The sequence below is a fragment of the Pseudophryne corroboree genome (assembly GCF_028390025.1).
Source record: "Pseudophryne corroboree isolate aPseCor3 chromosome 3 unlocalized genomic scaffold, aPseCor3.hap2 SUPER_3_unloc_14, whole genome shotgun sequence".
Classification (NCBI taxonomy): Eukaryota; Metazoa; Chordata; class Amphibia; order Anura; family Myobatrachidae; genus Pseudophryne; species Pseudophryne corroboree.
This window is the reverse complement of record NW_026967502.1, coordinates 2,473,770-2,499,557: the sequence shown is the minus strand read 5'-3', so window position 1 is coordinate 2,499,557 and position 25,788 is coordinate 2,473,770. Positions and strand designations below refer to the sequence as shown.

The following is a 25,788-nucleotide window of genomic DNA, read 5'->3' as shown; positions in this document are numbered from 1 at the left end:
TCATAGCCCGGTGCCTTGCCGCTGGGAGACAAGCCAATAGCCGCCGTTACCTCTTCCAGAGTTAAGGGTGCCTCCAGCATCTCAGAGGCCTCCGGGGGGAGTGAGGGTAGGGGAATATTACTTAAATAAGCGGAGAGGTCTGATGTCGAGTCTACCAGTTGTGAACTGTAGACCTCAGCATAGTAGGAGCGGAATAGCTGCGCAATTTCCGGCGTGGTGTTCACAAGGGAGCCATCGCTACCGGTCATCTGAGCAATTGTAGAACCTGGGCGGTCACTGTGCACCAATCGAGCCAACAGGCCACCTGGCCTATCGCCCTGCATGTAAATATTAGTAGCCTGAAATAGAAGCGAGCGCGAGTTTTTATCAGACAGATGAGCCACCCATGCCGACTGGGCCGCCAGCCAGCGTACCTTCAGCGCAGGGGTGCCATCCACCAAGTATCTAGATTCCAAATCCCTGGCGTCACTCTCAAGGGCTCGCTCTCTCTCCCTGCAGGACATTTTGAGGGCAGAAATACGTCTAATGGGGGTAATTCCAAGTTGATCGCAGCAGGAAATTTTTTAGCAGTTGGGTAAAACCATGTACACTGCAGGGGTGGCAGATATAACATGTGCAGAGAGAGTTAGATTTGGGTGGGTTAGTTTGTTTCTGTGCAGGGTAAATACTGGCTGCTTTATTTTTACACTGCAATTTAGATTGCAGATTGAACACACCACACCTAAATCTAACTCTCTCTGCACATGTTATATCTGCATCCCCTGCAGTGCACATGGTTTTGCCCAATTGCTAAAAAGTTTTCTGCTGCGATCAACTTGGAATTACCCCCAATATACGTTCCCCTTAGGAATGCCTTAAATGAATCCCAAACCACTGTTCCGGGGGCCGAGCCTACATTGTCAGTAAAGTATCCCTCCCACTGAGTCACCTGGTCAGAGCAGTCACCTATTTGCAGCAGCCAGGAAGGATGCAGTTTCCAATAAGATTGACCCCTCTGGCTCACCATAGCGAGAGTCAACACCATAGGGGAGTGATCAGATATACCCCGGGCCTCGTATTGGACGTCAACCACCCTAGCGAGAAGAACGGGGGAGAGTAGGGTCAGATCGATCCTGGAGAACGAACCATGCGTGCCAGAGAAGCATGAAAACTGTCTAGTCGTAGGGTGCCGAGCTCTCCACACATCCACCCACTGCAAATTATTCAGAAAATCAGCAAATTTAGTAGGACTAGAGCGGACCCCAGCAGCCTGCGGAGAGCGCCATCTGTCTAAAGCTAAATTCATGACATTGTTAAAGTCACCCAAGCAGATTACCGGGGTGTCCGGAGAGGAGGCTATGAATGAAGCGGCCTGCTGTAGTACATCGTACGAGAATGGGGGGGGGATATAAACCGCCAGTATGTAGTAGGGTTGGGAACTTAGTCTACATTCAAGGAACACAAATCGACCGTATTTGTCAGTCTTGACCGATACCAGCTCAAATTGGACCGATTTCTTTATCAGGATTGACACACCCCTGGAGGAAGAGGAGTGAGAAGCGTGATAGGCCCAGCCCACCCAGGGTCTTCTAAGTGACAGTAACCTATTCCCCTCCAAGTGAGTCTCGCAGAGACATGCAACATCCGGGCCATATTTCCGAAGTGTAGTTAATACTAAGGAACGCTTTATCTTATTATTTAAACCTCGAACATTCCATGTCAGAAATTTCAAATTAGCCATAGATCTGGTAATATTCTATGTAGTAACCTAAAGATACAGTCCAGCGAATATTCCTGGAAATTGTTAGTGAGGGTAATAACAGTGCTATACTACTCAATCCCTGATTCTTAATCGACAGTATCCAATGCATCAGACATACTTCCCACATCAAAATGAATGTACTCCAAAACAAATTTAAGCATGAGAAAAATAACAAACTATAGAAAGAAAAAAACTTGTGTAAGGCACAGCAACAAGCTGTTCGCTGAACTCTCCCCCCCCTCCCCGTATACCACCCCTAACTTCGGCATACTTAAATCCCAAACTATCGTTTCTATCTCTCAAGGGCTAAATACTAAACAAAACCCTTAACCAAAGTCAAGCGATCAAGAGAAAGAAAAGAAAAGTCCTGAGCCACCAACGCCAAGGGGGGGCTCCCTGGACAATGGGTAGATGCCTCTGGTGGTCCCAACCGATCATTAGACAGTGCAGGGCCTCAATCCGGGGCCATCTGGCGCGCTCCCGGAGCATATCTGTCCAGCCATTGGGCCGCCTCTCTAGGGGAATTGAAGAATTTGGTTTCCCCGTCCGCTACCACCCGGAGTCGGGAGGGGAATAGCATAGAGTAGGAGACGTTCAGGTCTCTGAGGCGCCTCTTGATAGGCATAAACTGGGCTCGATCCTTCTGGACTTCCGCGGCAAAATCAGGAAAAGCAGACACGGTAACCCCGTTTCTGGTAAGGGGGCCTTTTGTGCGTCCCAACCGGAGGACCGAGTCACGGTCCTTATAATGCAGAAATTTGGCGATGAAGGTGCGCGGAGGGGCGCCAGGAGGTAGAGGACGAGATGGTATCCGGTGTGCACGCTCCACCGTAAACTGTGCCGTGAAGGATTCAGCGCCGTACAGTTCCTTAAGCCATGACTCCAGGAAGACCTCAGGCTGGGAGCCCTCCTCCTTCTCCGGCAGGCCCACAAATCGCACATTATTTCTACGCAGCCGACCCTCCATGTCTAGTAATTTGGATTGAAGGGATGTTACTTGCTGGGTTACCGTGGAAATAGATTGTTTCATAGGACCGCACATATCCTCCAGATTCGAGACACGGGTTTCTGCCTCTCCCACTCTCTCTCGTATGCGCTGGACGTCCTGCCGAAGCAGTGAGAGATCACACTGCACTTTCTCCATCTTATCTGAAAGACGCTGTTCCGATCCAGCTATTGCCTCCAGCACTTGTTGAAGAGATGGAGCTGCGGGTGTGTTAGGGGATTCAGCAGCTGTTGCAGGTGGGGAGTAGGAGTGGGACGGAGAGGCCCCCTGCGAAGCGGCCTGCGAGGCCCGTTGGTTTAGTGGGTTAGGTTGTCTGGCAAATTTCTCCAGCTTCGCCGCAGCCGTGCGCTGGCCGTCCCGAACCATGACGGACAATAGGTAGTAACAGACACTCCGGTATAATCTCAGGTCAAAAGCGTAGAAGGAGACTTCAGCAATGAGTGAATTTTAGGGTTGTAATAAGCAGAAACACATCCGCAGCTGGTCTCCAAAGTAGTAGGCAAATGTAAAAGAAAGTACTGGCAGCGTCCCAGAATATAGGTGAGAGCAGGAGCGATGCAGTTATTTAGTATGTAAAATAAGACAGCAACTGAAGTCAAAGTGTAATTTGATCCCAGGAGGTAGAAGTCACTCACCAGTTACATATCAGTCAGCCTTTAAGTGAGAGTGTTCCCTCTATGACTGGAAGCAGCAGTCCAGAGCAGTGGGGCCGGGAATCTCCAAAATTGAGGCCGGGGATCCGGAGGAGGTGTAGGCCGCAAATCCGGAAGTATGTCTCCTCGGCCGTACAGACCCCGGGGAGAGCGGGGAAATCGCCTGCCGGTGCCCTGCAGCGTAGGGAAGAAAAGCAGGGTATTCAGGCACACCAAAGGGGCCAGGATATTACAGGAGGATGTTTAATCCAGGGAGCTCCCGGGATCTGCTTCCTACTCCTGTGCTGCCGTGGCCACGCCCCCCTTCTATTTTTATTTTTAACTTTTTCCTTCCAGTCCCTTCCCAGCTTACCTTAATTAGCGTGGGTCCGGGACTGTGTGTGCTGCTATAGCAGCATAAGGCTTGTCAGCGCTTATAAGAGAAGCGCCGCCATAGACCTTATCAGCAAATGCTGACTCAGCCATGGCTGCAGGAGCAGGACGGATTTTACAGAGAAGGCCCGTCATTGCCTCCAGACCCCGCAGGTGCAGCGAGTATAGAGCAGATAGTCAGCTCACGCTGCCGCCGCTCCGTGTGTGTGTAATTTCACTACTGAGAGGGGTTACAGGCGCTGCGCCCGATACCCTCTCCCCAGGGACGCTGCTGTGGACTTAAAGGCAGGGACAGAGCAGCTCCTGCACACTCTCCCTAGATCACTGTGCCTCGCAGCGCTCCCCAGCGACCAGCCGCGGACAGCTTTATCTGCCACCACTGGGCGCCGTCAGGCTCCACAGTTCTTCAGCTTCCTTGAGCCCAATTGCGGCTCCCAGCAGCGGTCACACTTGGCTGACGGCAGCGCGGCTCCCAGCAGCGGTCACATCTCACTGCCGCCGCTGGCCGACGTCACGCTGCACAGCAAGATCCCCGGCTCCACACAGCACGGCTCCCATCACGTTACCGCCTCTCAGCAGCAGCGCTATCCCGATCCTCTGGTACGCGGCGGTCAGCTCTAAAATAACACATCCTAGATCTGAATGAATTAAATATTCTTATTAAATACTTTGTTCTTTACATAGTTGAATGTGCTGACAACAAAATCACACAAAAAAATAAGAATTTACTCACCGGTAATTCTATTTCTCGTAGTCTGTAGTGGATGCTGGGTACTCCGTAAGGACCATGGGGTATAGACGGGCTCCGCAGGAGACTGGGCACTCTAAAAGAAAGATTAGGTACTATCAGGTGTGCACTGGCTCCTCCCTCTATGCACCTCCTCCAGACCTCAGTTAGAATCTGTGCCCAGCCAATCAATATGTCACTTTGTAAAGATTCAAGATGTAATTGCTGTGGTCCGTGATTGTGCGTCTTGTCCACAGGAATTCATGATTTCACTGAATACTCACACATTCCAATTTGGCCACCGCGCATTTTCAGTTTGCGGTAAAACAAAAACATTATCACTCAGTCACTGCCACTTGGTCTCTTATCAGTGCCTCCGGTATTTACAAGAAGTGATGTCTGGGGGAAGGGATGTCTGTGGTGATTGCTCATCACAGATCTATGGAAGTGAAAATAGTTCCGCACTGAGACAATCTGCTCAAGACTTTGTATCAATACATGTTTTTTCAGCAGGCTTTACGCCGTACAATGTCCTAGTTTAGCAGTTTTACCTGACAGCGGTAAAATCACAGTATTTGTCATCTGGTACTGGCAGTACTCTAACCACGGCCAGTTTCCATGCACTGGGTGCATTCGACTATTCGCAAAGATACTAGCATCTTCCAGACATCCTACTTTGGAATGCTTCATTCGAGTCCTTTGCTGCTTAATCTGCTCGCAGAGGGGGCCACTGGCACCAGGGTCCAGGGTATCGATATTCTCATGGCTCCAAATACAAAATTACACTGCGGGGGGACTCGAATAAGAGATTTGGAGTCTGGAATTGGATAATTCTGACGACTAACACAATTCTCAACTGTTTGGATACTATAGTCCAACATGGTCTATTTCAAGGTCTGTGCAGACCAGAAAAGATTACTGTCAATGCCTAGAACTCAGGCCTGTTTACAAGTCTCTGCACAGGCAGTTCATTTCTTACAAAGCCGGCCGTGGTGGCGTGCGTCTGTAATCCCAGCTACCTGAGAGGCTGAGGCTGGCGGATTGCTTGAGTCCAGGAGTTCTGGTCCTCACTGAGCTATGTCGATCGGGTGTCCGCACTAATACCCTTATTTATCAATGAGTGATAAATTTCACTGTGGGTGATAAATTGCACCAGCCAATCAGCTCCTAACTTTCATATTTGGCCAAATAACGTGACTGCAGTCGCATACATCAACAACAAAGAAGGACTCGAAGCCCCATGCCCATGGGAGAGGTTTCTCGATTCCTAGATTGAGTTGAACATCACCAGGTGATGGACAACTAGAACAGTCATCAGGTTTTTCACCAAATAAAATGGTCTCTGCATACACAGGTGTTCCAGATCGTAGTCCAGCAGTGGGGGTTCACACGGGTGGATCTACTGGCATCTCGCCAATTCATCAGACACTCAAGTAGAGGTTCAAAACAAGGCTGGGGGCAGTGTACAATAGCGTGGCATTCGCGCTGCTTACTCTGTTGATAAAGCGGATCAAGTAAGAAAAGCCACGACTAATTTCAGTGGCGCTTCTTTGGAATCTGAGAGCGGGGTTCTCGGATCCTCACTGTCTACTCACAGACAGTCCATGGTCGGTCGCTACGTCCATACCTTCTGGAAAAGGGTCAGTTTCGTTACCCCAAGTTAGCTCGGTTGAGTTTCACGAGATGACTATGGAAACCACTCTCTTAAAATGAGAGGGCATTCCACTGTCAGTTATACCAAGCATGTTACATGCTGGGAAGCCAGTTACAGCAGCTCATTATCACAGGATTGAGCGACCTTATGTTGGATGGGGTGAAGCTCGGAAGATTCTGAAATCTTCTTTCAAATGATTCCGTCTGGTGCTATGTTTACAAACGGGGTTAGGTGGAGGACTAGGTTTAAGAACACTAAAGATGACGGTTTCTAGTTTGACGAATTTCATTCAGCACCATTTGGCTCTTTTGCCAACAGCGCATACGTTTCTGCAGGGTGTCCTTACAGTTAACCTTCGTTTATACCACCTACAGCTCCATGGGACTTCAATAGACTTTTAGGGTTTTGGAGTCCTCACCTTTTGAACTCTTCCAACAAGGGGCTGTTAGGTTTCTCAATTACACACCAGTTTTCTTCTAGCCTGGACTTCGGCAGGGTGTGTTCTAAATGATGTCATGCAAACCCCCGTATCTGATGTTTAAAGATTACAATGCGCAATTTCGAAATAATTCCGTTATTCAACCAGAGGTAGTAGCCTCTCTTCACATAAATTTACAGAGGGCTCAGAAACTCCAGTTACGGTGAATGTGGTTCGTGTGCTTTGCATTTATGTAGCCGATATCAACAGTACATAGAATACATTGCTTGCTCTTTATAATGCAGTCACCGTAGTTTGGACAAATTCCAGTTGGAGGTAGGCTGGAGGAATTAAGCTGAACATTCGTCAGGCTTCTTTTCATACTAGTTTACAACCGCTTGATTTGATTTCAGCATTCCACGCGTTCTGTGGGAACGGCAGTGACAGCAGGTGGTCAACATAGTTGTCACGGCAGACGTTTGTGCGCTTTTACAAGTTTAATACCTTTGCGGCATCAGCATCTAGCTTTGGCTGTCTAATATTACAGGTGACAACCAGCTCTCCCGCCCAAGGGGGAAACTTTGGTACGTCCCAAGAGTAGTCCAGTGACCCCTAGTGGATGAAAAAGAAAATAGGATTTTGGTACTTACCAGGTAAATCTTTTTCTTTGAATCCATAGGGGGCACTGGACGCCCACCCAGAGCAGTTTCACCTGTCTTGTGGTAGGTTCAGTATATCTTATGGTAACACATTCTCACCAACTTGTTGGAAGCTTACGGTGATTATCGGTTGTCGGGTCAACTTTCCAGTTGACCGTTATGTTAGGTGTCAACTTTTCAGTTGTCCGTTATGTTAGGTGTCAACTTTCCAGTTGACCGTTATTTTATAATGTTGTAACTGTCCATTGTTCATCCTCTCTTTCGCTCCTGTTCATCTCAGCACAAAAACACTGAGGCACTTGAGAGTATGGAGGGTGGAGGAAGGTTGGATATTTGAATATTTAAATGCGTCTCTCCCTGCTATCGACCGTCCATATCCCTAAAAGTACTCCAGTGACCCCTATGGATTCAAAGAAAAGGATTTACATGGTAAGTACCAAAATCCTATTTTTTGGACTAAATTCTGTCTGATGCGGTTGTCAGCCGTTGTGTTTATTCCTTTTTTTTAATAACTATAGTGCGTGACTACGCACCATAACCCTTGATATCCTTATCCATTAGGAATTTATCCAACCCATTCTTAAAGGTGTTGACTGAGTCCGCCATTACAACTCTCTCAGGCAGGGAATTACAAACACATATTGTCCTTACTGTGAAAAAACAGTTTCCCCGCTTCGTGCGGAGTCTCCTCTCCTCTAACCTGAGTGTCCACGTGTCATCTGTGCTGATCTTACCATAAACAGGTCCCATGCAAGCTCTGTGTATTGTTCCCTTATATATTTGCAAATGTTGATCATGTCCCCTTAGTCTCCTCTTTTCCAGTATAAACATGCCTAGCAAGCCTTTCCTCATATTCCAGCATCTCCATGCCCTTAATTAGTTTGTTCGCCCGCCTCTGAACCTTTTCTAACTCCAGGATATCCTTTTTGTAGTATGGTGCCCAAAATTGTACACAGTATTCAAGATGTGGCCTCACTAGTGATTTATATAATGGGAGTATAACACTCTCGTCCCTTGCATCAATTCCTCGTTTTATGCATGCTAATATCTTATTAGCTTTCTTTGCTGCAATCCGACTTTGGGTACTGCTGCTTAGTTTGCTATCTATGTGAACACCTAAGTCTTTTTGGTATCGTCTGCAAAAATTGACACCATGTTCCCTAGACCTACTGTTAGGTCGTTAATGAAAATGTTGAACAATAGTGGTCCTAGTACAGACCCTTGCGGCACACCACTTGGCACTTCAGTCCAATTTGAAAATGATTCATTAACCACAACGTACTGCTAACTATTATCTAACCAATTTCTGACCCAAGTGCATATTGTGCTCCCTAGCCCTATTCCTTGTACCTTATAGATAAGTCGCATGTGTGGTACAGTATCGAACGCTTTGGCAAAGTCTAAAAAGATTACATCCACCTCCTTACCCTGATCAAGGTTTGCACTTACGGTTTCATAAAAGCCAAGTAAGTTGGTTTGATATGATCTGTCCTTCACAAATCCATGTTGATTCCTTTTAATGACCTTACTGAACTTCCTAATACTATCCCTCAGAATATCTTCCAATACTTTCCCCACTATAGATGTAAGACTAACTGGTCTATAATTACCCGGTTAAGCTTTACTTCCCTTTTTAGATACTGACACTACTTCCGCTATACGCCAGTCTTTGGGTACCATACCCGATATAACTGAATCTTTAAAGATCAAAAATAGCGGTCTTGCAAGTTCAGAGTGAAGCTCCATAAGAACCCTAGGGTGAATTCCATCGGGACCCGGTGACTTATTAATCTTTAAAAATTTTAATCGGTCACAGACTACCTCCTCACTTAAAACCACTTAACGGACGATTTTTCCCTTCAAAAGCGTTAAAACATTGTATTTTTTTATTTATTTATCTTATTTAATCACGTTGAAATAGTATTTTTTTAAATATTTAAACATTATATTATGCACATCTGCAGAACGGATCTCCTCGTCAAAAACGGGGGGACAGGGTGGGACGGCGCAGTTGCATGAAATCTGACCATGCCAGTTAAGCACCAGTGGGACATTCTCTTTATTGAGACTGTGGGGTATATTTACTAAGCTCCCGATTTTGACCGAGATGCCGTTTTTTCATCAAAGTGTCATCTCGGTCAATCTCGGTCATTTACTAAACACTAATCACGGCAGTGATGAGGGCATTCGTAATTTTTTGCTAGTTCAGGTAAAAAATTACGAATGAATACACCATCGGTCAAATTACGCCTGTTTAGATACGAATCTCGGTCATTTACTAAGCAAAAAAACACAAAACACTGCCGTGAAAAATTACAATTCGCAAAAAAGTCCTAAAAAAAAACAGACCTGCTTTTTTTATTCGTGATTTGAGATGCATGCAGGGATCCATGAGATCCGTGCATGTATATCAATGGGAAGGGGTGGGAAAGTGTTTTTTGTTGTTAAAAAAAATTGCGTGGGGTCCCCCCTCCTAAGCATAACCAGCCTCGGGCTCTTTGAGCCGATCCTGGTTGCAGAAATATGGGGAAAAAAATGACAGGGGTTCCCCCATATTTAAGCAACCAGCATCGGGCTCTGCGCCTGGTCCTGGTCCCAAAAATACGGGGGACAAAAAGAGTAGGGGTCCCCCGTATTTTTAAAACCAGCACCGGGCTCCACTAGCTGGACAGATAATGCCACAGCCGGGGGTCACTTTTATACTGCGCCCTGCGGCCGTGGCATCAAAAATCCAACTAGTCACCCCTGGCCGGGGTACCCTGGGGGAGTGGGGACCCCTTCAATCAAGGGGTCCCCCCCCCCCCAGCCACCCAAGGGCCAGGGGTGAAGCCCGAGGCTGTCCCCCCCCATCCAATGGGCTGCGGATGGGAGGGCTGATAGCCTTTGTTGAAAAATAAAAGATATTGTTTTTAGTAGCAGTACTACAAGTCCCAGCAAGCCTCCCCCGCATGCTGGTACTTGGAGAACCACAAGTACCAGCATGCGGCGGAAAAACTGGCCCGCTGGTACCTGTAGTACTATTACTAAAAAAATACCCAAAAAAACACAAGACACACACACCGTGAAAGTATAATTTTATTACATACACACATACATACATACTTACCTTAAGTTCCCACGCAGGTCGGTCCTCTTGTCCAGTAGAATCCAAGGGGTACCTGTTGAAAAAATTATACTCACGAGATCCAGTGGTCCAGGCTCCTCGGCAAATCCAGGGTTAATCCACGTACTTGAATAAAATAAAAAAACGCTGTCACGACCACGAACTGAAAGGTGACCCATGTTTGCACATGGGTCACCTTTCCCCGAATGCCAGAAACCCACTTTGCCTTCTGGCTAAGTGGGTTTCTTCAGCCAATCAGGGAGTGCCACGTTGTAGCACTCTCCTGATCAGCTGTGTGCTCCTGTCTTCACTGACAGGCAGCACGCGGCAGTGTTACAATGTAGCGCCTATGCGCTACATTGTAACCAATGATGGGAACTTTCTGCTGAGCGGTGACGTCACTTTAGGTCAACCGCAGGGCAGAAAGTTCCCATCATTGGTTACAATGTAGCGCATAGGCGCTACATTGTAACACTGCCGTGTGCTGCCTGTCAGTGAAGACAGGAGCACACAGCTGATCAGGAGAGTGCTACAACGTGGCACTCCCTGATTGGCTGAAGAAACCCACTTAGCCAGAAGGCAAAGTGGGTTTCTGGCATTCGGGGCAAGGTGACCCATGTGCAAACATGGGTCACCTTTCAGTTCGTGGTCGTGACAGCGTTTTTTATTTTATTCAAGTACGTGGATTAACCCTGGATTTGCCGAGGAGCCTGGACCACTGGATCTCGTGAGTATAATTTTTTCAACAGGTACCCCTTGGATTCTACTGGACAAGAGGACCGACCTGCGTGGGAACTTAAGGTAAGTATGTATGTATGTGTGTATGTATTTAATAAAATTATACTTTCACGGTGTGTGTGTCTTGTGTTTTTTTGGGTATTTTTTTAGTAATAGTACTACAGGTACCAGCGGGCCAGTTTTTCCGCCGCATGCTGGTACTTGTGGTTCTCCAAGTACCAGCATGCGGGGGAGGCTTGCTGGGACTTGTAGTACTGCTACTAAAAACAATATCTTTTATTTTACAACAAAGGCTATCAGCCCTCCCATCCGCAGCCCATTGGATGGGGGGGGACAGCCTCGAGCTTCACCCCTGGCCCTTGGGTGGCTGGGGGGGGGGACCCCTTGATTGAGGGGGTCCCCACTCCCCCAGGGTACCCCGGCCAGGGGTGACTAGTTGGATTTTTGATGCCACGGCCGCAGGGCACTATATAAAAGTGACCCCCGGCTGTGGCATTATCTGTCCAGCTAGTGGAGCCCGGTGCTGGTTTTAAAAATACGGGGGACCCCTACTCTTTTTGTCCCCCGTATTTTTGGGACCAGGACCAGGCGCAGAGCCCGATGCTGGTTGCTTAAATATGGGGGAACCCCTGTCATTTTTTTCCACATATTTCTGCAACCAGGATCGGCTCAAAGAGCCCGAGGCTGGTTATGCTTAGGAGGGGGGACCCCACGCATTTTTTTAAAAAAAATTACATTGTTTACTTTAAAAAAAAAAAACCCAGCACGGATCACACAAATCCGGCCGAGATTGATTGTAAAAAAAAACGGCAGTGTTTTGCTAATCACTGCCGTTAAATTAGGTAAAAAAACACGAATGACATCGACATCGGAAGCAAAGAAAAACACGAATACGACAGTTTAGTAAATTAGTCGTAATCCATTCAAAAAGTTGCAGTTTTACACTGTCGATGTCATTCGTGATTGAACTTTGACCTTTTTTCGGAAATTACGAATCTTAGTAAATAAACCCCTGTGTGTTAGTCCCTGCATTTGGTCCTCTCTTGTAAATACTGTTGAAAAAAACTAATTTAGTGTGTCCGCTATGTCATTATCATTTTTGCATAAGACTCCCAACTTGTCTTTTAAAGGCAATATACTCTCCTTCTTTAATCTCTTGCTGTTGATATATTTAAAAAAAAACTATTTGGGGATTTGCTTTGCTTTCCTTTGCTGCTAGTTTTTCAGTTTCTACTTTAGCCGCTCTTATTTCTTTTTTGCATATTTTGTTACAATCCTTGAGCCAGTATAGGACTGCTTATGAACGCTGATATTGAATGAGACCATATCGTGGTCGCTGTTTCCTATCGGCTCCCCTACTATAATATTTGATACCATTTCCCCATTGTTTGCTAATACCAAGTATAAGACTGCATTGTACCAGTTGGTTCCTCGATTAATTGAATGAAGTAGATATCATTAGTGTGTGTAAAAACATATTACCCCTAGCAGTATCACATGAATGGATTTTCCAATTTATCTCTGGATAGTTAAAGTCTCCCATCACTACTATGTCTCCTACTCCTGCTGCTCTTTCAATTTGCTTCAGTAACAATTCCTCATCAGACACATTAATACCAGGCGGCCTGTAGCATAACACCAATAACTTTATTGCTTTACCCCCGCATGCAATTTCTACCCATAACGTCTCAATAGTATTTACAGTCCCCTCTTGAATATCTTCCCGTATATGAGGTTTTAATAACGGCTTTACATAAAGACATACCCCTCCACCCGTTTATTTAAGCGGTCTCTCCTGAACAGCGTATAACCCTCTAGATTGACTGTCCAATCATGAGATTCATCCCACCAAGTTTCAGTAATGCCTATAGTATCATACTGTTTGCTTGCTGCAAGGATTTCTAGTTCACCCTATTTGCCTGTAAGGCTTCTGGCATTTACATACATACAATTAAGATCAGTATTTCCCCCTGTGCTAGGGACATCATTCTCTTTATGCAGCAACGGTGACCCATAATCATTATTACTTAGTGTTTTGGTAAAAACTTTTTTAATACCCATGTTATACCCTTGCCGGCTGCTCTTTCCCTACCCCCTACTCCTCCTTCCTTTCATTCACTACTGCCATCCCCACTATTCTCACTGCATTGTCTTACTGACATATAGTTTCCTTCTGTATTGTCTTACTGACTTATAGTTTCCTACAGTATTGTCTTACTGACCTATAGTTTCCTTCCATATTGTCTTACTGACCTATAGTTTCCTTCTTTATTGTCTTACTGACCTATGGTTTCCTACTGTATTGTTTTACTGACTTATAGTTACTGTATTCTCACTAACCTATAGTTTCCTACTGTATTGTCTTACTGACCTATAGTTTCCTACAGTATTGTTTTACTGACTTATAGTTTCCTGCTGTATTGTCTTACTGACCTATAGTGTCCTTCCATATTGTCTTACTGACCTATAGTTTCCTTCTTTATTGTCTTACTGACCTATGGTTTCCTACTGTATTGTTTTACTGACTTATAGTTACTGTATTCTCACTAACCTATAGTTTCCTACTGTATTGTCTTACTGACCTATAGTTTCCTACAGTATTGTTTTACTGACTTATAGTTTCCTACTGTATTGTCTAACTGACCTATAGTTTCCTACTGTATTGTCTTACTGACCTATAGTTTTCTACTGTAATGTCTTACTGACCTATAGTTTCCTTCCATATTGTCTTACTGACCTATAGTTTCTTACTGTATTGTCTTACTGACCCATAGTTTCCTAGTGTATTGTCTTACTAACCTAGTTTCCTACTGTATTGTCTTACTGATCTATAGTTTCTTACTGTATTGTCTTACTGACCTACAGTTTCCTACTGTATTGTCTTACTGGCCTATAGTTTCCTTCTGTAAGGTCTTACTGACCTATAGTTTCTTACTGTTTTGTCTTATTGACATATAGTGGCTTACTGTATTGTCTTACTGACCTATAGTTTACTTCTGTATTGTCTTACTAACCTATAGTTTCTTCTGTATTGTTTTACTGACCTACTTTCTTCTGTACTGATTTACTGACCTATAGTTTCTTCTGTATTGTTTTACAGACCTATACTTTCCTTCTGTATTGTCTTACTGACCTAGTAACCTTCTGTATTGTCTTACTGACCTATAGTTTCCTTCTGTATTGTCTTACTGACCTATAGTTACCTTCTGTATTGTCTTACTGACCTATAGTTTCCTACAGTATTGTTTTACTGACCTATAGTTTCCTTCCATATTGTCTTACTGACCTATAGTTTCTTACTGTATTCTCACTAACCTATAGTTTCCTACTGTATTGTCTTACTGACCTATAGTTTCTTCTGTATTGTCTTACTGACCTAGTTTCCTACTGTATTGTCTTACTGATCTATAGTTTCTTACTGTATTGTCTTACTGACCTACAGTTTCCTACTGTATTGTCTTACTGGCCTATAGTTTCCTTCTGTATGGTCTTACTGACCTATAGTTTCTTACTGTATTGTCTTACTGACCAAGTTGCCTTCTGCATTGTCTTACTGACCTATAGTCTCCTTCTATATTGTCTTACTGACCTATAGTTTCCTACTGTATTACTGTCTTACTGACCTATAGTTTCCTACTGTCTTACTGACCTATAGTTTCCTTCTGTGTTGTCTTACGGACCTATAATTTCCTACTGTATTGTCTTACTGACCTATAGTTTCCTACTGTATTGTCTTACTGACCTATAGCTTCCTACTGTATTGTCTTACTGACCTATAGTTTCCTTCTGTATTGTCTTACTGACTTAAAGTTTCTTCTGTATTGTCTTACTGATCTATAGTTTCTTATTGTATTGTCTTACTGATATATAGTGGCTTACTGTAGTCTTGCTGACCTATAGTTTCTTCTGTATTGTCTTACTGACCTATAGTTTTCTTCTGTAATGTCTTCCTGACCTATAATTTCTTCTGTATTGTTTTACTGACCTATAGTTTCTTCTGTATTGTCTTACAGACCTATAGTATCTGTATTGTCTTACAGACCTATAGTTTTCTATATATCCCTCAGTTTAGAAAATTTGAGCGAGAGAACAGGACATGATACTATAGCACATGGCAAGGAACCGAACCGTACAACATATCAAACAGTCCAGTGTCCACTAGAGGATTCAGAGAAATGGATTTATCGGTAAGTACCAAAATCCTTTTTTCTCTTTCATCAACTAGGGGACACTGGAGTCCTGTACAGTAGGGGACGTCCCAAAGTTTCCCCCAGGGAGGGAGTGCTATCGGTGGCCTGCAAAACTAAACGTCCGAACTTAACGAGTCTCCGGACGCAAAGGTATCAAACTTGTAAAATTTCGCGAACGTGTGGGCTGAGGACCACGTCGCCGCTCTGCAAAGTTGAGTAGTGGAAACACCTCTGGCAGCCGCCCATGAGGCACCCACTGATCTGGTGGTATGAGCACCCGTCTGAACCGGAACCTGTTTGCCACAGGAAATATAAGCTTGCCGAATGGTAAGTCGAATCCATCTAGACAAAGGCTGCTTAGATGCTGGCCAGCCCTTCTTTGGCCCATCATAAAGAACAAACAATGGTCCGACTTTCTGAAGGAAGACGTAACTTGTACGTATACCCGTAAAGTTCGGACAACATCCAAGGACACTTCCCCATCTGCGAGACCCTGAAAAGATGGGACCACAATTGGCTGATTTACGTGAAATCCCGAAACCAACCTTAGGAAGGAAACCTGCTCTTGTACGGAGTTCTGCCCTGTCCTCATGAAACATTCGAAGGACTCTTACACGATAAGGCTCCCAACTCAGAAACCCGTCTGGCCGAAACCAAGGCAAGCAATAACGTGACCTTCCAAAAGAGATATTTCAGGTCTGTTCTTGCTAACGGCTCAAAAGTTGGAGATCTCAAAAATTCCAACACCAAATTTAAGTCCCATGGTGCAGTGGTAGGACGAAAAGGGGGTTGTATCCTCAGAACTCCCTGTAAAAAGGTTTGAACCCCTGACAAGCATGCTAACTGCTTGTTGAAATAGGATGGAGAGAGACAAAATTTGAACCTTCAGAGAGCCCAGACTCAGTCCTACATCTAGACCGGCCTGAAGGAAAAGTAGAAGTCTGGATAAGTGGAAGTTCGTCGAATTCCACCCACGTTCTTGACACCAGTCCATGTACCACTTCCAAATCCTGTAGTAGTGCATGGCTGTGACAGGCTTCCTAGCGGCAAACATCGTAGGAATGGCCGTTCTTGGTATCCCTCTGTTTCTTAAGATCCGGGTTTCAATAGCCACGCCGTTAAATGCAGCCTGTGCAGGTCTGGGTGTTGGAACAGTCCCTGAGATAGCAGGTCCTCCCTCTGAGGTAACCGCCAAGGATCTTCCACTAGTAACCCTCGCAGGTCTGAGTACCAACTCCTGCGGGGCTAATCTAGTGCGATTAGAAATGCCCACACTCGTTCTCGTTTCAACCGTTTCAGAACCCTGGGTATGAGTGGGAAAGGTGGAAAAATGTAAACCCTCCTGTAACACCAAGGAAGTGTTAATGCGTCCACTCCTTCTGCTGCTGGATCTTTTGTCCTGGACACATATCTGGGCAGCTGATAGTTTTGCCAAGACGCCATTAGATTGACTTGAGGTAGACCCCATCTCCTCACCACCATGTCGAAAATCCGTGGATGTAGGCACCACTCTCCCGGATGCATGCCCTGGCGGCCGAGATAATATGCTTCCCAGTTTTCCACACATGGAATGAACACTGCCGAGAGGATGATGTTTCACCTTTCTGCCCACAACAAGATCTTTGTGGCTTCTTTTAACGCCATCCTGCTCTTTGTTCCTCCTTGATGGTTTATGTAAGCCGTCATCGTGACATTGTCCGACTGTATCTTTAAGTGTTGACCCATGACTAGGTCTGCGGCTAAGAGAAGCGCATTGTAAACTGCTCTCAGTTGGAGAATGTTTATGGGTAGGCTGCTCTCCTGTAACGTCCATCCTTTATGTCCATGGATACCATGACCCCTCCATGTTCTAAACCCACAATAACTGACTGGATTTATTCCATCTTGAATCTGCAAACCGGTAGGAATTTGTACCACTAGGACGGCACCCCAACCTCTGAGACTGGCATCCGTTGTCAGGATCCTCCAATCCCAAATGCCGAATCTCTTGCCTGCTGCGAGATTCTTGTGCAACGACCACCAAATCAAGTAGGTTCGTATGCGTGGTGGAAGCTGGATTCTTCAATGTAGAAGCCAGTGCGAACCTGCTCCCTGAGCAATGAGTTTCATCTGGAATGGTCAGGAATGAAGTCCTCCGTACCGGAGAGCTGCGAATGACGCCACCCTCTTCTCGAGAAGTAGCACAGAGGTGTAGAGAACCCATCTGTGTTCTTAGTACCTGAGCCACTAACCTCTGTGGGTCCTGGATCTAGTTCTCTGGTAGGAATACTCTTAATTGTATCGTGTCCAAGATGAGACCGAGGAAATTAATCCGTTGAGTTGGCATGAAGTTGGATTTCTGGAAGTTCACAATCCACCCATGTTGAATGAGAAATTGATGAGATGTCTGAGCATCCTCTATCAGCTGTTTCTGAGATGAGGCCTTGATCGGTAGATCGTCTAGATAAGGTATGATCATGACCCCTGTCTCAATCCTGTCACCACTATTGCTATGATCTTTATAAAGATTCTTGGGGCTGATGATAGACCGAATGGCAGGGCCCTGATTCGGTAGTGATCCCACACCGGTGCAAATCTTAAGTAAGCTTGGTGAGGGGTCCAAATCGGGATATGAAGGTATTTTGCACTACCAAAAGTTTTGAATAAAATCCACTTCCTCATTGAGGATCTGGGACTGGTGACTTAACCCTTTGTATGCAGGAGTCTTTGAATTTGCCTCCTGTAAACACTCCTGCTCACAACGGGCACCTAGGCCCTCGCGCTGCAAATAAATGGACTGTGCGGACGCTCTTGTAATTATCCTGTAACCCTGGGAAATATCTTGTTGACCCAGACGTCTGGTGATGTTTTGGCCCAGGCGTCCCGAAAACCTTCCAACTCTGCGCCCCCCAAGGGGGACCCCAGGTGAGCAGGGAAACCGTCATGCCACGGGTTTGTCAGCAGGTCTGTCCTGCTTTTCTGGTGTCGACTATGAACGACCTCTACCTCTGGTTCCACGAGTCTGTTGCTCCAAAACCTCTTCTGGCTCGGTACGACAGCGATCCAATGAATTTAAACACTGGTCCCGAGCAACCTCCTCTAACGTGTGACGTGGTGCTCGAGTAAGAAGTAGGTAGAAAGGTGGATGTCACTGCAGTTGCCTGCGAAATCCACTTGTCTAACTCATCAAACATCATCTAACCCCCAAATGGAATAGCCTCTACTCTCTATAAAAGAAGGGGAGCGGCGGAGGAGCTGCGCTGCTAGCCTACCAGGGCTTAAGTTATAAGGCAGCAGCGTATGAGAAGCCATCGTACTAGCGCCGAAGGCGGGAGGAAGCGTGTGGGGGATATAGCCCGGGTCCCGGTGAGTGCAGGGGAAGCTGCGGCTGCTAGCCGCGAGAGATATGTCGTTTCAGCGGGCGGCGGGAGGGGATGCTCTTTTCAAGCACCCCGCTGTGTGTTTAAGAGGCGGCGGTATACGCTGCCGCTGACAGCCGCGCTGTGTCTCCCTCAGCCCTCCGTCTGTAGAGGAAGGAGGGGCGGGCGGGGGAGCTGACATGAAGCGGGAGTGTATAGCCGGCCAGGGAGTGTTTTAGACCGTTTGTTCTGTCCCAGCGCCAGCGGAAGGAGGGGGGCGGCGGGGAAGCTGCGCTGCTGAGTCCCAGGGCTTAGAGCCAGAAGGTAGCAGCAATGTGTGCGGTCCGCGGGAGGATGTCTGTCAAACTGCCTCCTGGATCCATGAAGAAGCTATGGTTACCGTAAGTGTAACTAGGGCCCCTTTACAACCAGTACTCACTGCTGACTCTGTGCTCCGGATTTTCTGAGGAGAGATGCAGATCCCCTTTAGTAGGGATCATTGTCTCTCTATTCTGAAGACTTTCGTCCCCCTTTACATTAGGGTAACTCAGTCTCAGTACTGAAATGGAGCAGGAGCTTCCTTCTTGTGCTTGTACCTCCTTGGCACAATTTTTCAAACTGAGGGATGTGAAGGGGGAGGAGCCGGCTGTGCAGACAATGCTAATTTTTAGATTGTGCCACACCTCCGGTTGCAAGCTTCACATCCCTACTGTATAAGACTCCAGTGTCCCCTAGTGGATGAAAGAGAAAGGAGGTTTACTTCTTTCTTTCCCGACCGCTCTTCTATGCAGAAGGGAAATATCTGCTGTTTATTGAGAGATGCTCCCTGTAAGGAATATAGAAATTTGCCACTTGTAGCTGAACTTGCAAAAGACCCCTCCCAATTTACATCAGTTAAATTAAAGTCTCCCATGATTATGACTTCTCCCTTTAAAGCCATTTTAGTGATGTCCAACAATAGATTCCTGTCCAAATCCTGCCCCTGGCCAGGTGGTCTACAGATCACCCCAATGCGAATAATGTCCTTTTCCACGGTTTCTGTGGTGACCCAAAGGGCCTCAGATTTGTCTTCAATGTTTTGTATTAATTGAAGTAGCATTTATGCTTTTTCCCCCACATACATTGCTACCCTTCCTCCTATACTGACCATTCTATCCTTCCTAAATAAATTGTATCCTGGTATAGCTATGGCCCAGTCATGATTCTCATTGCACCATGACTCTGTAATTGCCACAATATCCAGGTTATCCCTGGTTATTATCACAATTAGCTCTGGAATTTTGTCTCCTAAGCTCCTAGCATTTGCACACATAGCTTTAAGAATTATGTCTGTGCATCTGTTATTAGTAGCCATGTCCAGACAGTACAAAATAAATGACAAGTTTAAAGTTGAAATTACCTGTTTGGTGATGTTGCTCAGTATTTGGTATTTGTTTTTTTAACTAATCAGGAATCACACTCTGTCCTTTACACCACGACTACACCTCGCTAAATGTAAAGATATAGTAAACCTGACCACAAATGGCCAAATAGGTGTACTATATACAAGGAATTATTTAATACCTGCATCATCTAACAAAATGAAGGTTATTTAATAAAAGGTTGCTAAACTGAGAAATTTAGATCCCATACAAATTAGACGCTCCACAAAAAAACACAATACTACTTATATATGATCCCTAAATATAAACTTCTGCTTGTTACTTTTAATAACACTATAGTGATGTTTGTAATAACTCTCTTCATGTGATGTTTGTCATGGATAACCTTGTGTTATAAATACCCAACTGAGAACAGGGCTGATGGCGGAGGAGGGTGTAGAATAAAAGATTGCTGTAGTGACTGAGCAATGAGAATATGTGACTTCTGTAATAAGTGTTTATTACTCACCTGTGCTGATATCTGTAGGGATCTCCTCCTCCTTACACTGCTGATCACCCCTCACATACGTCTCCTCTTCTCCCCCTGTATCTTCTGCCTTCATATCAGTCACATACGTCTCTTCTTCTCCCTCTGTATCTTCTGCCTTCATATCAGTCACATACGTCTCTTCTTCTCCCTCTATATCTTCTGTCTTCATATCAGTCACATACGTCTCTTCTTCTCCCTCTATATCTTCTGCCTTCATATCAGTCACATACGTCTCTTCTTCTCCCTCTATATCTTCTTCCTTTATATCAGTCACATACGTCTCTTCTTCTCCCTCTATATCTTCTGCCTTCATATCAGTCACATACGTCTCTTCTTCTCCCTCTATATCTTCTTCCTTTATATCAGTCACATACGTCTCTTCTTCTCCCTCTATATCTTCTGCCTTCATATCAGTCACATACGTCTCTTCTTCTCCCTCTAGATCTTCTGCCTTTATATCAGTCACATACGTCTCTTCTTCTCCCTCTATATCTTCTGTCTTCATATCAGTCACATACGTCTCTTCTTCTCCCTCTATATCTTCTGATTTCATATCAATCACATAGGTCTCTTCTTCTCCCTCTATATCTTCTGCCTTTATACAAGAAAGACGTTCTACCTAAATAACCCAAAAAATACAATGGCATTTGCATATTGTTTGATTAAATTGAGGTGAAACAGTATAATATTAATGTATTATATGCACACAGCTTCTCTGAACATCATATAGTGACAATCACTTTGGTGTATTGGATGAGACCCTAAATCCCACCTACCTGATCCTCCTGTGGGATCCTGTGATTCTCCTCTGTACAGTCCTGGGAATACAGAGGACGGGGACATCTCTCTGGGGTATCTCTGTTACTGGGTCCATCTGTAGGAGACACACAGTGACTGAGTACAGTGTATATATGTGATTATCAGATGATGTGTGTAAATAGGGGGCCCCCATACCTGCTCTCCCATGTACAATACATGACAGTCTCCTCTTACCCAGTGATGTGAGGGGCCGGTGATTCTCCATCATCACGTCCTTGTACAGACCCCTGTGCTCCTCTATATACTCCCCCTCCTGCATGGAGACATAGTGACATCCTGACACCTAATAGACACCTGACACATACAGTGATAGTTATCACACAGACACGTCCCCTGGTGTTACTGTATAATGTCTCATTCCCAGCAGTCACCTCTCCAGTCATCACCCAGACACACCCCCAGGTGTTACTGTATAATGCCCCATTCCCAGCAGTCACCTCTCCGATCATCACCCAGACCACATTCCCCGGTGTTACTGTATAATGCCCCATTCCCAGCAGTCACCTCTCCAGTCATCACCCAGACACCCCCCCCCCCCCCGGTGTTACTGTATAATGCCCCATTCCCAGCAGTCACCTCTCCAATCATCACCCAGAGACATCCCCCGGTGTTACTGTATAATGTCCCATTCCCAGCAGTCACCTCTCCAGTCATCACCCAGACACGTCCCCTGGTGTTACTGTATAATGCCCCATTCCCAGCAGTCATCTCTCCAGTCATCACCCAGACACATCCCCTGGTGTTACTGTATAATGCCCCATTCCCAGCAGTCACCTCTCCAGTTATCACCCAGACATGTCCCCCGGTGTTACTGTATAATAACCCCATTCCCGGCAGTCACCTCTCCAGTCACCACCCAGATACATCCCCTGATGTTACTATATAATCCCCCATTCCCAGCAGTCACCTCTCCAGTCATCACCCAGACACATTCACTGGTGTTACTGTATAATGCCCCATTCCCAGCAGTCACCTCACCAGTCATCACCCAGACACATCCCCCGGTGTTACTGTATAATGCCCCATTCCCAGCAGTCACCTCTCCAGTCATCACCCAGACACATCCCCCGGTGCTACTGTACTCCCAAGTCTCCTCAGACCCCAGTCATGTTCCTGTATTATTACTATAGATAGAAGTGACGTTATTGTGACGCTCCCAGATCCCCTCACCTCGCCAGTAATGTCCCTGTATTATTACTATAGATATGTGATGTCACTGTGACATTCCCAGATCCTATCACCTCCCAGTCATGTCCCTGTATTATTACTATAGATATAAGTGATGTCACTGTGACAGTCCCAGATCTCCTCACCTCCCCAGTCATGTCCCTGTATTATTACTATAGATATAAGTGATGTCACTGTGACGCTCCCAGATCCCCTCACCTCCCCAGTCTTGTCCCTGTATTATTACTATAGATAGAAGTGACGTTATTGTGACGCTCCCAGATCCCCTCACCTCCACAGTCATGTCCCTGTATTATTACTAGAGATATAAGTGATGTCACTGTGACGCTTCCAGTTCCCCTCACATCCCCAGTCATGTCCCTGTACTCTTACTGTAGTACTCTAGTAATTTGAAGGCCTTGGGACACTATGAGGGGGCAAATCAATTAATGAATGTGTAGATCTATAAGGTAATAGAGATGCTGCCAACTGATGTATACCATATATGTGATAATAACTTGGATCTTTCTAGTGATCCAATAATGTATAGTGTGTTTATGCATGTTATTATTCTGTGCCTGCTGAAGGTGAGGGGACTCTGGCAAGCGCGCAGTGCGTAACAAAGATCGTGGAGAAGCTTCCAGTGTAGCGGCGGTTTTGTTGGTGGGCTGACTAAGGGGAGAGAAAAAGGCTGAAATAACTGTTTAAGGTGGCCTATAACTTCTTACATATTAAAGCTAGTATACTTACCGGTGGAACTGTCTTCGTATCTGTGGAATAGCCTGAAATCACAAAGGAAAGGTACGATAGGTAAATGTGCATAGTCCTATCTGGCTACATCACATACTAATGTTATAGGCGACCACTACAGGGGTAGGTTATTTCTTAAGCGATTAGAGTATTGGGCTCTAAATAGCTTGGGTGGAGGCACATTGCACATATACACTGTACCCCCAGGTAAAAGAGGGGTTACATTACTATAGATATGTGATGTCACTGTGACGCTCCCAGTTCCCCTCACCAGTCATGTCCCTGTATTATTACTATAGATATAAGTGACGTCACTGTGACACTCCAAGGTCCCCTCACCTCGCCAGTCATGTCCCTGTATTATTACTATGGATATAAGTGACGTCACTGTGACACTCCCAGTTCCCCTCACCTCACCAGTCATGTCCCTGTATTATTACTATAGATATAAGTGACGTCTCCCAGTTCCCCTCACCTCGCCAGTCATGTCCCTGTATTATTACTATAAATATAAGTGACGTCTCCCAGTTCCCCTCACCTCCCCAGTCATGGCCCTGTATTATTACTACAGATATGTGATGTTACTGTGACATTCCCAGATCCCCTCACCTCCCCAGTCATGTCTCTGTATTATTACTATATATATAAGTGATGTCACTGTGACATTCCTAGATCCCCTCACCTCCTCAGTCATGTCCCTGTATTATTACTATAGATATGTGACGTCACTGTGACGATCTCAGATACCGTCACCTCCCCAGTCATGTTCCTGTATTATTACTAGAGATATAAGTGATGTCACTGTTACACTCCCAGATCCCCTCTCCTCCCCAGTCATGTTCCTGTATTATAACTATAGATATAAGTGATGTCACTGTGACACTCCCAGATCCCCTCACCTCCCCAGTCATGTCCCTGTATTATTACTATAGACATAAGTGATGTCACTGTGACGCTCCCAGATCCCCTCACCTCCCCAGTCATGTCCCGGTATTATTACGATAGATATAAGTGATGTCACTGTGACGCTCCCAGGTGTGTGATATACATTTGCTTCATACTGAGCAGTATTTTCAATCCCCACAATTACATATAATAAAATTAATAATAACAATAATAACAATAATAATAATAACGACACTAAAGGCTGCACCCCAGTATAAAAATAATAACGGATGTCTTTAAAAGCAGGACGCCTCAGGCCATTCCTCCAGTATTGTAGGACATCACCACCACTCCCAATGTATAATAATAATACCAGGACACCACAAGCTGCTGTTCCTGTATAATAATAACAACCGTACACAAAAACCTGCTCCCCCTGTAAAACACTAATAACAACAGGACACCACAGGCCGCTCCCTCTGTATAATAATAATAATAATAATAACAACAACAGGACACCATAGGCCGCTCCCCCTGTATAATAATAATAACAGGACACCACTGGCCGCTCTCCCTGTATAATAATAACAACAACAACAACAACAACAACAGGACACCACAGGCTGCTCCCCCTGTATAATAACAATAACAGGACACCACAGGCTGCTCCCTCTGTATAATAATAACAACAACAACAACAACAGGACACCACAGGCCGCTCCCTCTGTATAATAATAACAACAGGACACCATAGGCTGCTACCCCTGTATAATAATAACAACATGACAACACAGGCTGCTCCCCATGTATAGTAATAATAACAGGACACCACAGGCTACTCACCCTGTATAATAATAATAATAATAATAATAATAATAATATCAGGACACCACAGGCTGCTCACCCTGTATAGTAATAATAACAGGACACCACAAGCTGCTCCCCCTGTATAATAATAATAACAGGACATCACAGGCTGCTCCCCCTGTATAATAATAATAACAGGACACCACAGGCTGCTCCACCTGTATAATAATAATAACAACAGGACACCACAGGCTACTCCCCCTGTATAGTAAGACGCCATTACCTGATCTCCACGGACACTGGGAGGCTGCAACAGTCGATGAAAATTCACTTCCTGTATGTGGAACGCAAAGTCCGGAAGTAAGGTGGAACGCACAGTCCGGAAGTAGGGCATGATTGGCACAGGCTGCTTACTGGTTACTGGCCCCTCCCCTCCTTCACCCCGCCCACAGCCCTGCCCTCTGTAACGATTATTACTATACATGTCCTCAGTGCAGTAGGCCGGCGGCCATTTTCTTGTAGACCAGTCCGGCAGCAGCAATAGGTTCCCTGGCCGTGTAGTGACGTCAGGAGCGGCGGCCATTTTCCCCTGGTCTGAGCTCCTCCTTCCTTCTATCATTCCCACAAGGCAGCAGGAGCAGAGAGCAGCCATTGCTGTGTCTGGCAGCAGGTAATGATATTATTATTATTATTATTCTATAGGCTGAGCAGCTCTGGTGTCAGGTTCTGTACTACAGGGGGAGCAGCCTCTGGTGCCTTGTTATAGTGCAGCTGGAGCAGCCTCTGGTGCTGCATTATCCCTGTACAGGTGGCTGACACTCTAGTGTCCTATTACCGTAATACAGGTGGC

The 25,788-nt window shown here is 45.5% G+C and overlaps 2 protein-coding genes across 3 annotated transcripts in view; one reads left to right on the top strand and one right to left on the bottom strand.

The window, feature by feature from the left end:
- Window positions 1-25,298, bottom strand: part of LOC134983384 (zinc finger protein 345-like) — a 34,225-nt gene extending 8,927 nt beyond the window's left edge. The window contains exons 1-5 of the mRNA XM_063949082.1: window positions 25,222-25,298; window positions 23,247-23,278; window positions 21,504-21,582; window positions 21,287-21,384; window positions 20,490-21,129 (exon numbers count right to left, since the gene is read on the bottom strand). Coding sequence (XP_063805152.1) covers window positions 20,490-21,129; window positions 21,287-21,384; window positions 21,504-21,537 — 772 coding nt within the window. The 5' untranslated portion in view covers window positions 21,538-21,582; window positions 23,247-23,278; window positions 25,222-25,298. The remainder of the gene's footprint in view (window positions 1-20,489; window positions 21,130-21,286; window positions 21,385-21,503; window positions 21,583-23,246; window positions 23,279-25,221) is intronic.
- A 236-nt stretch (window positions 25,299-25,534) lies between these two features.
- Window positions 25,535-25,788, top strand: part of LOC134983386 (zinc finger protein ZFP2-like) — a 43,095-nt gene continuing 42,841 nt past the window's right edge. For both annotated transcript variants that reach the window (XM_063949087.1, XM_063949085.1), the window contains exon 1: window positions 25,535-25,608. The gene's annotated coding sequence lies outside the window, so the exon portion shown is untranslated. The remainder of the gene's footprint in view (window positions 25,609-25,788) is intronic.